This window comes from Hypanus sabinus, chromosome X2, assembly GCF_030144855.1.
Source record: "Hypanus sabinus isolate sHypSab1 chromosome X2, sHypSab1.hap1, whole genome shotgun sequence".
NCBI lineage: Eukaryota > Metazoa > Chordata > Chondrichthyes > Myliobatiformes > Dasyatidae > Hypanus > Hypanus sabinus.
Window position 1 is genome coordinate 44,540,267 of NC_082739.1, and position 14,362 is coordinate 44,554,628.

Below are 14,362 nucleotides of genomic sequence, written 5' to 3' on the forward strand. Positions count from 1 at the left end.
TATGGAAAACAAAAGGTATAACATGTTTTCATGATTTGTTTCTGGATGATAACATTATGTCCTTTGAACAGCTATCTAATAAATATAATTTACCTAAAACCCATTTTTTTTAGATATTTGCAAGTTAGAAATTTTTTGTATAATGAGTTACAGTCTTTTTCAAAAGAATGTCCATTGGACATTACAGATAGAATTTTAGCTCTTAATCCTTATCAAAAGGGTTTAGTAGCCATCATTTATAAGATGATCATGAATTTACAGTTAGATGTATCAGAAAAAATTAAGAAGGAATGGCAAGAAGAGTTGCATTGTCTTATATCTACTGAGCAATGGGAAAAAAAATTATTATTGGTAAATTTGTCCTCTATTTGTGCTAAACATGCCCTAATACAATTTAAGGTTGTACATGGAGCTCATATGTCTAAGGATAAACTGGCTCTATTTTATTCTCATCTTAACTCAACCTGTGATAGATGTCATTCTGATGTTGCTTCATTGACTCATATGTTCTGGTCTTGTCCTTGTTTACAAAATTATTGGAAAGATATCTTCAGTATTATTTCAAAAGTCTTAAAAATTAATTTTCAACCGCATCCTCTTACTGCAATTTTCGGTTTACCAATGACGGATAATAATCGTTTATCTGCTTCATCTCGATGAATGATTACATTTGTTACATTAATGGCTAGAAGATCTATATTATTGAATTGGAAAGAAATTAATCCTCCAACTGTATTTCAGTGGTTTTCTCAAACTATTTCTTGTTTGAGTTTAGAAAAGATTAGAAGTGTGGTTTTTGAACCTTCAGTTAAATTTGAAGAAACGTGGAGACCTTTTATTCAACATTTTCATATGAGTTGAATTGTCTTTTCCTAAACCTTACTTATATTATCCTTAATCAATTGGATGGAGGTTTGTAGTTATTGGCACTACTGTATATGTACTTAATATTATTCAATGGCCCATGTTGGTTAGTGTTTTTTTTTGTTTTTTTTCTCTCTTTTTTGGGGGTTTTTTCCTTTTTTTTTCTTTTTACTTCTTTGTTCATTATTGTTCTGGGTTTGAGAGGTTATATATTTTTATTATTACATATCTGAATGTCTATTTAAACTATTAATTATGTACTCTCAAACATTTTGTATTCATGTTTCATTTATGTTTGTTTAAAACTAATAAAAAGATTTAAAAAGAAAAATATAAAAAAGTGTATACAACTTAAAAAAACCCTAATAAATTATTTTCAAAACAGATTAATAATATGAAAAAATAACAAACTCAGAATAAACCAAAAACGAACTTTTACCATGTACAGAAAATATATGTAAGCCATACATTAAAAAAAACATCATTTTATAAAAGATCCAAATCTTAAAAACTAATTATTACATTAGTCAACCCGATAAAATGTTATTCTTCCAGAAAACTTTGAGCATCCGCTGGAGATTTAAACAGCCGATAAGTTCCATCTTCGAGAGAAACTCTCACATGTGCTGGAAATAACAGCGCTTGTTTGTAGCCTTTCTGATGAATTTCCAACATGACCGATTTAAAAGCCATTCTTGCCCTTAAAACTTCAGGACTGTAGTCTTCCAGAATACGGAATTTAAAATCTTGAAAGCTGATCATACCCTTTTTCCGTGCAGCCCGAATCAGACGCTCTTTGGTATGAGGATAATGGATCCAGAGAATTACGTCGCGGTTTCAAACTTGAATCTGAATGAAAACCAGAAATGCGATGTGCACAGTCAATTATTAGAGGGAAATCCAGTACTTCTGAGCCAAAGACATCCATTAAAAATTTGGAGAAAAAAAACAGTGAGATCGCCATTCTCAAATTTTTCCGGCATCCCAACTAACCGAAGATTTTGTCTTCGAGAGTGGTTTTCAAGATCAGTAATTTTAGACTTGTAACGATCCATCTGTTGAGAAGTCAAAGTTTGCTGTTGTTGCAAAGTTTCAATTATATCTCTCTGGCGAGCGGCTTCTTCAAGAACTAAAATACTTGCTTGTTGTTTTTGTGACTCCAGTGTAAGTGTTTAAAGTTTTGCGTCAAATGCCTTTAAAATTTCATCAAACGTAGAAAGCTTTGCGGTTAATTTACTCTCCAGTTTTCCAAGTCTGTCATCCATAAGATTCGCAATTGCTTCTAAAGTTACCAGTTCTTTCGTCTGTTTCGATTCTTTTGCTTTAGACATTTCAGCGAGTTGAAAATGATTCAAACAGTTGAAAAAAATTTCATATGTTTAAACCCCTTTAGAATAGGTATAAAAAGATCAATTAGGGGGTGTTTTTAGGTTTAAAAAAAGTGAAAGGTTTGGAGCAAAGCCTAAAACCACTTCACTTCATAAGCGCCATCGTGAGATCCCTCATCACTATCTCAACCTGCAAGTTAACCTTCGGGGTGTTCTGCACAAAAACTGCTAAGACTGGATTTTGGATTTTCTCCCCGTTTCAAAAATAGTCTGCACATACCAAAGTGCATTTTCCAACATTGTATATCATTTTTTCTTGCCCATTTTCCTAATCTGTCCAAGTCCTTTTGCATCCTACCTGTTTCCTCAACACTATCTGCCCCTCCACCAATCTTTGTATCATCTGCAACTTGGAAACAAAGCCATCTATTGCATCACCTAAATCATTTACATACAGCATAAAAAGAAGTGGTCCCAACACCGACTCTGCAGACCCCTGCCAGATAAGTTTTTTTTTTACACAGAGTGGTAAGTGGGTGGAACACCGTGCCAGGGATGGTGGCAGGACATTTAGGCACATTTAAGCAGCTCTTAGCCAAGCACATGGATGATAGAAAAATCAAGGGCTATGGCAGGGAAAAGGGTTAGACTGATCTTATGATAGATTAAAAAGTTGGCAGGGCTTCGTGAGCTGAAGGGCCTGTACTGCTCTGTGTTCGAGAGAACAAAAGTAGAACACATCAAGAGATTTGCTACTTTGTCACAAAATATAAAGTGACTTGTTTGCCTTGTTAATCTCTAGAATTCATATTGAGCAACACTGTAGATTTATTCATTGAAAAAGTCACAAAGTAGCTTTTCAGATTTTCTGCAAGTCTTGTTACTTGCCTTGGGTTAGTAAGCTTCACTTACATAAGCAATTTACAGACTGATAGTGAATGATTCCCAATGAAAACACATACATGTGACTCATGAGCTTATCTTTACTCATTTTAAATACATGTTACTGATAGAAAATGTTTCAAGTAATGAACATTTTTTAACCAATGAATAAACTAAAGATTGACCTGAAATAGGGCATCGACTAAATAATTTAATACCATGAGATATCCTTTAATTTTCTGACAGTGAAACTTACCTTTTTTTCTTTTATTAATTTAAGCGCATGCAAATAGTTTTCCTGAGCATTTCTAAAATTAGATGCCATCAATGCCTCAGAAGCTTCTTTCAATTTGCATTTCAGCAAACTCTCTTCCACCTGCAACACAAAGAAACACATCAGTACCGTGGACTGATCTGGCCTAAGAATGAGATTATTACGTACGGTAAGATGGTGATAGTTAAGTAGCTTAAAACTATTGCTCCATTTCATTTCTTACCTCCGCACTCTTTATTTCCTTTTTTTTTTAACTCCAGTCTGTTAAATTTTCATTTGCACTCTTACCTGCCTACAATGGCCGCAAAGTTCCCTAACTCTGGGGAAAAAAGAAGTCTCTACTTCCTCTACTCTGCAACTGTCTCTGTTTCTTCAGCCAAGATTGTCTCCATTTTGAACAGCAGCGACAAGAGATTATATCTGAATAGAAGTCTTCTTTCAGTTTGTTGAAGTCAAAATTGGATCAAATTAACGCCAGAGTGGAGGATCATGCCAAACATCTATCTCATCTCAAGTTAACTTCCGAAGAACACCTCGTTCAACAGCTGGAAGCCGTCTGTTCCAATTTGACTGAGCAAAACACCAAGTTAGCATCCAAAATAACTGATCTCGAAGGCCGGAGTAGACGTCATAAACTACGAATTCTCGGTCTGCCAGAGGCTATCAAAATCCTGTTGAATTTTCTTCTTTACTCTGTGAGATTTTTGGGAAGGAAATTCTTCCAGCCCCACCCAAATTAGACAGAGCGCACTGTACATTTCTGGCAAGCCCAAGCTGGGCTCTAGGCCATGTCCAGTTACTCTCTGTTTCCATTGATATCAGGTGAAAAACCTTCTGATCATGGAAGCACGTTGGAGGGGAAAATTGGATTTCAGGGGTCACTCTGTCCGTATTTTTGAAGATTATGCTCAAGTTTTGAAGATATGCACCGAGTATAAAGAAGTTATGAAAGAGTTTTAAATCGTGGATTCAGGCCCTCTCTGCATCACCCAGCCCATCTCTAAATAACTAGTAATACAGGGGACAAAAATGGTTTAACCTGGTTGCAGAAGCTCAGAAATTTATTGAAGGTCTCCCCACCATATCGACTTCATCAGACTCCATCTGATTATTTAAAATAGCCGATAAGTACTATTAAAAAAAAAAATTCTTCTTTCTGGTTTTCTGCTTTCTTTTTAAATTGCTGTACTTTTTTTCATAGTTTCTCGCAGGTAGGCTATTCTGGATTATTATTTTGAATTCAGTTTAATACTTCTTGATGGAATTGTTTCTCTGTATGTATAACTTTGATTTGTAGTGCATAAGTTCTCTAGTTTTTGTATTATTAGTTAAACAGAGCTTATGATAATGTTACGAAACTGAAAGTTGAGTTTTGGGGTGTCTTTTTTTCTCCGAAGATCTTGCTGCTTTTTCTTGGTGGCTAACTTGTTTTGGGATTCGGGGGGGGGGGGGGGGGGGGCAGGGTTCTCTAAGTGCCAACACCATACATTGATAGAGAAGTTATTTGTTATTCAGGACATTTTCTTGTCCTGATTCTCTTGACTTATACTTTTGCCCCAGAGCTATTATCTGAATGTTTGATCTTGTTTATGCCTACTACCCTTTATGTTCTCTTAAATGACAATGCTTAGTCCATTGAACTTTATAAGCTGGAATGTAAAGGGATTGAACCATCCTGTTAAAAGAAGGAATGTGTTTTCACATCTTAAGCAACTCAAAGCTGACATTGCTTTTTTGCAAGAAAATCATATTCGAAGCTTTGATAATTCTTATCTTATGTCAAGGTGGATGGGACAGCACTTCCATTCTTCTCTCCCAGCTAAAGCCGGTGAAGGGGGGGGGGGGGGATTCTATCCTCATTAATCAATATGTTCCCTTTGAGCTTCGAGTATCTGATACAAACGGTCTTTTTATTATTGTCTCTGGGAAATTGCAAAATACTAGGGTGATATTAGCTAACCTGTATGCTCCTAGTTTGGATGATGTGAACTTTTTTGCATGTTTTTTCTCTTTATTGCCTGACGTGAGTTTATATTCTCTTATATTGGGTGGTGACTTTAATTGTTGGTTAGATCCAGTTTTGGGTCGATCGTCCTCTAGGAACTACCTAGTAAATCTGCTTTATCTATTCATTCTTTTCTTTCTAACTATGGTATCTCTGATGTGAGGTGTTTTTTCCATCCTACTGAGAGAGATTATTCCTTCTTTTCACATGTCCATCATACTTTTACTAGAATTGATTATTTTTAAATGGATAACCAGCTGATTCCATCTGTTCACTCTTGTGATTATCAGAGTATATTGGTTTTGGATCATGCTCCAGTTACCCTGTCTATAAATTTTCTGGTCTTCCTCAAATGAATAAACATTGGCATTTTAATCTGACCTTGTTATCGGATAATGATTTCGTAAAATTTATGAAGGACCAGATAACTTTTTTCTTAAACACTATCATGTCATCTAAAATCTCATCCCAGGTTGTCTGGGATGCCATGAAAGCATATTTGAGGGGTCAAATAATAATACTGTGAATCTGAAAAGAAAGACCCACTTAGAGTGATTATATATGAATTTCAAACTAAATTTGGCCTTATTTCCAATCAACCAGTTGAATGTCAACTTCTTGAAAACAAGAGTAGATTTTATATTCATGGTGATAAATCCAGCAAGTTTTTAGTCAACCGATTAAGACACTCTAAACAACAAATTACAAAAATTCAAATGGGAAATGGGAATATAGGTGTGTGTCCCCTTTACAAAGGTAGAGCGTTCCTATGAAACATTTCTTAAACCAAAATGGCGTAAAGCGAAAAACCATTAATTTATATGGGAAAAATTTTCGTAAAAGTGAAAATCCTCTTTGTAATGCAAAAACAGGTTACTAATGTAGGTCTTTAGTAAAAGTGAAGTGGCGTACAGCGAAAAAAAGAAAATAACCCCCCCCCCCACTGTACGGGTCATGGTGATCGCCATGATTACACACGTGAATCCAGTCATAATCAATCCAAAGCTCCCCAGCCTCCCGTAACATAAAAAAGTATATACATAAGAAAAAAATACTATTTTCAATTAGTATTTCTGAAATTTTGCTTTTCTCCCCTGTATCATCCTTAAATGTCCATCACTTCCATTCACTGTCTCTATCTTCATCTTTAATCCATTACGCTTGGAAATCTCTATGTGTAATTAGCGATTAGATGGAAGTTTTTGTGCGAACTCCTCCGCTTCTCGATAATCGGTAAAAAATCATCTTTTTCCCTCCTCCAAAAAATTTATCAATGTTGCTGGGTGACGCATTATAAATTTATAGCCCTTTTCTCATAAAACCTTTTTCGCTGGGTTAAATTCCTTCTTTCTCTTCAAAAGGTTATAACTTATATCAGGATAAAAAAGAACTGTCTTTCCTGCTATCATCAATGGCCCGTTTCTCTTTTTGGCACATTGGGCAGCCGCCTTCAGGATCTTTTCTTTATCTTGGTATCTTAAGCATTTTATCAAAATTGATCGTGGATTTTGATCAGCTTGAGGTCTTGACCTTAAGGCTCTATGAGCCCTTTCAATCTCAATTAGAGTTTCTCCCTCCATTTCCAATTTTTCAGGGATCCATTTTTGAAAAAAATTTATTGGATCTTCTCCTTCTATATCTTCTTTTAAGTCCAACAATTTTAATATTGTTTCGTCTACTAAAATTTTCAAGCTTATCCATTTTTTCCAACGATTGTTTTCTTTCTGATGTCCAGGCAGTAATATCATCTTCTATTTTATTCTTTCAACCATGTCTTCCGTTGTAGTTCCCAAATCTATAATTCTCTTTTCCATTTTTTCCTGTCTTTTTGTCATTTTATCAAACATAATCTCCATATTTATCACTTTCTTTTGATTATTTTTACCAGAGACTGACTCACTGGTGTCTTCCATTGACCAAATCCATCTTGACAATGAGCACGTGTCTGTGTGTCCTTGTATATTCAAAACAAGCCGCAAGAAACCATAAACATTCATTGTCCATCAAATAACTCCACCTCTCGCTCTCTCTGGAGCAGCTCAAACAGTGTCCAAAAGTCAGTCTCATTCTCCCGGCATTTTAAAGCGACAGTCCACAGAAAAAATGAACCCTAAGGGTATATAACAGTGGGCAAAATATTTTCCTCCATAACTTCGAGAATCTATAGCTCCCTCATCAGGCCTTGTTGGATGTGCAATTGAAGCTGCTTTCTCCTTGCTGCCTGGATGTCTGCAGTCCAGAGCCTTCACTGTGGTAGCAAGCTCAAAAGCCAGCAATCCTGCTGAGTTTGCCACCACAGAGAAATCAAAAGATTGGTATTTCATTTTCTTACAGCGTCTGTTCCCTTACCTTTTTATATTTTGTACCATTTGGCAGAAATTCTGGTACTTGTGAGAATATAGACACCATAGGTTGTGTACAGACAGTCAAAAGTAATGGCTCACATTCATTTCAAAGCCAGTTAGGGATGGGTAACTAATGGCGAGTGTCTAACTGAATACAAGTTCAATAATTGTATTAATAATTAATTCTATAATAATTCAATACTAATTACTTCTAAGATAAAATGCAGCTTGGCTTTCACAATTACCAACAGGCATTCTAGTTTTTGGGAACACAGTCAACGATAATTTGAACCATATAATTACAGCATGGAAACAGGCATCTCGGCCCTTCTAGTCCGTGCCGAACGCTTACTCTCACCTCGTCCCACCAACCTGCACTCAGCCCATAACCCTCCATTCCATTCCCATCCATACACCTATCCAATTTGTTTTAAAATGACAATATTGAACCTGCCTCTACCACTTCTACTGGAAGCTCGTTCCACACAGCTACCACTCTCTTGAGTAAAGAAGTTTCCCCTCATGTTACCCCTAAACTTTTGCCCCTTAACTCTCAACTCATGTCCTCCTGTTTGAATCTCCCCTACTCTCAATGGAAAAAGCCTATCCAGCAGGTTATACAGCATCTATGCAGGGAAATAAACACTTCACTTTTCAGTTCTCATGAAGAGTCCCAACCCAAAACATCAGCTGTTTATTCTTTTCTCTCTATACTGCCTGACTTGCTGAATTCCTCCAGCGTTTTGTATGTGTTAGTCTGTAATTTATAAATCACGAATTATACCTAGTAAATCTCCTCTGTACTCTCTTTATTTTGTTGACATCTTCCCTATAATTCAGTGACCAGAACTGCACACAATACTCCAAATTTGGCCTCATCAATGCCTTGTGCAATTCTAACATTACATCCCAACTCCTATACTCAATGCTCTGATTTATAAAGCCCAGCACACCAAAAGCTTTCTTCACCACTCTATCCACATGAGATTCCACCTTCAGGGAACTATGCACCATTATTCCTAGATCACTGTGTTCTACTGCATTCCTCAATACCCTACCATTTACCATGAATGTCCTATTTTGATTATTCCTACCAAAGTGTAGCACATCACACTTACCAGCATTAAACTCCATCTGCCATCTTTCAGCCCACTCTTCTAACTGGCCTAAACCTCTCTGTAAGCTTTGAAAACCTATTTCATTATCCACAACACTACCTATCTTAGTTTCATCTGCATACTTACTAATCCAATAACATCATCCAGATTGTTAATGTATATGACAAACAACATTGGACCCAGTACAGATCCCTGAGCTACACCACTAGTCACCGGCCTCCAACCTGACAATCAGTTATCCACCCCTACTCTCTGGCATCTCCCATCTAGCCACTGTTGAATCCATTTTACCACTTCAATATTAATACCTAACAATTGAACCTTCCTAACTAATCTTCCGTGCGGAACCTTGTCAAAGGCCTTACTGAAGTCCATATAGACAACATCCACTGCTTTACCCTAGTCAACTTTCCCAGTAACCTCTTCAAAAAATTCAATAAGATTTGTCAAACATGACCTTCCACACACAAATCCATGTTGACTTTTCCTAATCAGACCCTGTCTATCCAGATAATTATATATACCATCTCCAAGAATACTTTCAATTAATTTACCCACCACTGACGTCAAACTTATAGGCCGATAATTGCTAGGTTTACTCTTAGAACCCTTTTTAAACAATGGAGCCACATGAGCATTACTCTAATCCTCCCCATTTCTAATGACATTTGAAATATTTCTGTCAGAGCCCCTGCTATTTCTACACTAACTTCCCTCAAGGTCCTAGGGAATATCCTGTCAGGACCCGGAGACTTATCCAATTTTATAATCTTTAAAAGCACCAGTACTTCCTCTTCTTTAATATTCATAGTTTCCATAACTACCCTACTTGTTTCCCTTACCTTACACAATTCAATATCCTTCTTTCTTTTTCAATCTTTTTATTAAATTTCATATATAAAAAAAAACAACACAAAATAATGAATAGATTACAGATTCAATAAACTTGAGATTACATTAGTAATAGGATAATAATATCCTATTAAAACATCCATCAACAAAAGGTACATAAATCAAGTCTATATAAATATATATGAAAAACAAAAATAATCGTCGAAAAAAGAAGAAAAAAAAAAATTGAAATTATATATGAGAAAAAATATATATTGAAAAAAAATACTAAACTAAAACTAACATGGGCAATAATAGCACTTTATAAATATATAAAGGTGTCAAGAAAAGAACTCCAGAACTCCATACCTGAACAAGTATAAGTAGAGAAAAGGATCTGAAATAAGCCAAATTAATTCATATGAAAGTGTCGAATAAATGGTCCCCAGGTTTCTTCAAATTTAATTGAAGAATCAAAGATAGTGCTTCTGATTTTTTCCAAACTCAGATAAGAAATAGTTTGGGAGAACCACTGAAATGTAGTAGGAGGATTTACTTCTTTCCAGTTTTGTAATATAGACCTTCTGGCAATTAATGTTACAAAGGCAATCATTCGTCTGATTGAAGGGGAAAGCTGATTGCCATCTTCATTTGGTATACCGAAAATTGCAGTAATAAAATGGGGTTGTAAATCGATATTCCATACTGAGGAAATGACATCAAAAATGTCCTTCCAATAGTTATGTAAAGTGGGACATGTCCAAAACATGTGAGTCAATGAAGCCACTTCTAAGTGACATCTGTTACATTGAGGATTAATATGCGAATAAAATCGGGCAAGTTTATCTTTAGACATATAAGCTCTATGTACAATTTTAAATTGTATTAAAGCATGTTTAGCACAAATAGAGGAGGAATTAACCATTTGTAAAATTTTTTCCCATTTATCTGTTGATATATTACATCGAAGTTCTTTTTCCCATTCTTGTCTAATTCTATCCGATATTTCTGGCTGTATCTTCATAATCATGTTATAAATAAAAGCTACTAATCCCTTCTGACAAGGATTAAAAGTAAAAATCAAATCTGAAAAATCCGATGGAGTTGAGTTAGGAAAAGATGGAAGAATTTTATGTAAGAAATTTCTAATTTGTAAGTATCTAAAAAAATTAGATTTAGGTAATTCAAATTTGTTGGATAGTTGATCAAAAGACATCAAAGTACCTTCAAAAAAAAGATCACGAAAACATTTTATACCTTTCCTTTTCCATATACTAAAAGCTTGATCTGTCAATGAAGGTTTAAAAAAAAAATTACATAAAATAGGGCTGTCCAGAGCAAAGTTTTTCAGATTAAAGAATTTGCGAAATTGAAACCAAATTCGTAGTGTATGTTTAACAACAGGGTTAGATATCTGTTTATTGAATTTGGCTAAATCAATAGGAAGAAAAGAACCAAGAACGGAAAATATAGAATATCCCTTAACCTCACTACATTCCAAATTTACCCACTGTGGGCACACAGGTGAATCCAAATCTAGTTTCCAGTACATTAGGTTACGAATATTATTCGCCCAATAATAAAATCTAAAGTTAGGTAAAGCTAGACCACCATCTTTTTTAGACTTTTGTAATTGCCTTTTGCTTAACCTAGGATTTTTATTTTGCCACACAAATGAGGAAATTTTTGAATCAATATTATCAAAAAAAGATTTAGGAATAAAAATTGGTAAAGCTTGGAATAAATATAAAAATTTCGGTAAAATCATCATTTTAATAGCATTAATCCGACCAACTAATGATAAAAATAAGGGAGACCATCTAGTAGTAAGTTGCTGAATTTGATGAAGCATAGGTAAAAAATTCAGTCCAAATAAATCTTTATATTTCTTGGTGATTTTTATACCTAAATAGATAAAGTTATCAGTAACAACTTTAAATGGCATCCTATCACTCAATAAAGTTTGCGCGTTTAAAGGGAATAACTCACTCTTATCTAAGTTTAACTTATAACCAGAAAAGCTACCAAATTGAGCCAACAAGGATAAAATAGCAGGAATAGACCTACTAGGATTAGAAATATATAACAACAAATCATCAGCATAAAGCGATAATTTGTATAACTTCTCATTACGGGTAATACCAAAAATATTAGGAGACTCACGAATAGCAATAGCTAAAGGTTCTAATGCAATATTAAATAATAAAGGACTTAAAGGACAACCTTGTCTCGTACCACGAGATAATTGAAAAAAAGAGGATCTATAATTATTTGTAAGAACAGAAGCAACAGGTTTATAATATATTAATTTAATCCATGATATAAAATTAGGACTAAAATTAAAGTTTCTCAATGCATTAAATAAATATGTCCATTCAACTCTATCAAAGGCTTTTTCAGCATCTAATGAGATAACACATTCTGGGGTTGTAGGTGATGAAGTATAAATTATGTTAATCAATTTTCTAATATTAAAAAAGGAATATCGATTCCTAATAAAACCAGTTTGATCTTCTGAAATAATCTGTGGTAATACCTTTTCTAATCTAATGGCTAAAATTTTTGTAAGAATCTTAGAGTCTACATTTAATAATGATATAGGGCGATAAGATGCACATAAGGTAGGATCTTTATCTTTTTTAAGAATTAAAGAGATAGTAGCTTCATAAAACGATTGAGGTAGTCTCTTCTTAACAAACGCATCATTAAAGATTTCACATAGCCAAGGAGAAAGCAATAAAGAAAAAGTTTTAAAAAATTCTACAATAAAACCATCAGGACCAGGAGCTTTCCCTGAATTCATTGATGAGATAGCCTCTCTTATTTCATCCATAGAAATAGGAGCATCAAGCAAGCTACAATCTTCATCTATCAGTTTAGGAATATTCAAATTATTAAAAAAATTATCCATCGTAAACCGGTCACCGTCAAATTCTGATTGATATAAAGATTTATAAAAATCTTGAAAAGTGTTATTGATTTCTTTATAATCAGTAGTTAAATTACCGTCTTGTTTACGAATTTTAATAATTTGTCGCTTAGTCGAAATAGCTTTTAATTGATTAGCTAACAATTTACCAGTTCGATCACTATGAATATAAAATTGAGCCCTAGTCTTAATTAATTGATTCTCAATTGAAGAAGATAATAATAAACTATGTTCCATTTGAAGCTCAACTCTCTTCTTATAAAGTTCTTTGGTAGGAGTAACGGAATAAATCTTATCAATTTCTTTAATTTTATCCACCAATAAAGCTATATCTGAATATCTTTGTTTTCTTTTACCAGCGGAATATGAAATAATTTGTCCACGAATAAAAGCCTTGAAAGAGTCCCAAAGTATTCCTTTATCAATCTCTTCATTATAGTTTGTTGAAAAAAATAAGTCAATTTGTTGTTTTATGAAGGTAATAAATTCTGGATCTTGAAGTAAAGTAGCATTAAGTCTCCAAGATCTAGTATTGATAGAAGAATCCGAAATCTTGATAGATAACTTCAAAGGCGCATGATCCGAAATAGCAATAGAATCGTATTTACAATCAATAACATCTGTTAATAAACGATGATCAATAAGAAAGTAATCAATTCTAGAATAACTATGATATACATGTGAAAAAAATGAAAATTCTTTATCTTTAGGGTTCAAAAACCGCCATATTTCAGTAATTCCAGAATCAACCATAAAAGAATTAATAAGTAAAGCTGATCTATTCGGAAGAGTTCGAATAGGTTTAGATCTATCCATCGAAGGATTCAAACAACAATTAAAGTCTCCACCCATAATCAACATATATTCATTCAAATTAGGAAGAGAAGTAAATAAACGTTTAAAAAATTCAGGACAATCAAAGTTTGGAGCATAAATATTAACTAAAACAACTTTCCGATTAAAAAGTGAACCAGTTATCAACAAAAATCTACCCTGTGGATCAGAAATAATTTCATAATGTGTAAACGAAATTGAGGCGTCTATAAAAATAGACACACCCCTAATTTTAGCGGTACAATTTGAGTGAAATTGTTGTCCTTTCCAGAACCTAAAAAAACGTTGATTATCCTCCCTCCTAATGTGGGTCTCCTGTGCAAAAATAATATTAGCGTTCAATCTATGGAATACTTTAAATATTTTTTTACGTTTAATCGGATGATTTAAACCATTAGTATTCCACGAGATAAAGTTAATAGATTTATCCATCATACCAATATTAATTGTGTGTATCATAAAAGGTTAAAAAGACACATAACCCACAATTTAGGAAGAAGGAAAATTGATTCAGGAGCAACCGGAGATCCTGACACCTCAACAATATTAACAATTTAAAGTCAGCCCATAAACTAAAAGCAAAAAAATAAAAAGCAAAAGCATGAAAAAAGATCCCTCCCCCCTCCCCCCACCCTTTGAAAGAAAGCCAAGCGGCAGGCGCATAAACTAATACTAATATTACCCCCATTTCAAGATGGCAGCTCCATAAGAAAATTTTTTAAGAAAAAACTATATAACACCCCAATTAAAATATAGAGTTGCAAAAAAAAATATATATATACCTACATATATATATATATATACACATACACATACACACCCATATCAGACAAATCAAAAAAAAAACTAAAATAGTAAAACCAGAAAAATCATTAATAAAAAAAAATGCACATTAAAGTTTAAAAATGTGATACACCTTTAAAAAAGAAATTCCATATTCAGATACAAAGAT

At 34.0% G+C, this 14,362-nt stretch overlaps 1 protein-coding gene across 1 annotated transcript in view; it reads right to left on the reverse strand.

Moving 5' to 3' along the window:
* LOC132385268 (uncharacterized) overlaps positions 1 to 14,362 on the reverse strand; it is a 267,698-nt gene that overhangs the window by 179,389 nt on the left and 73,947 nt on the right. Inside the window, exon 17 of the mRNA XM_059957293.1 lies at positions 3,331 to 3,450. Coding sequence (XP_059813276.1) covers positions 3,331 to 3,450 — 120 coding nt within the window. The remainder of the gene's footprint in view (positions 1 to 3,330; positions 3,451 to 14,362) is intronic.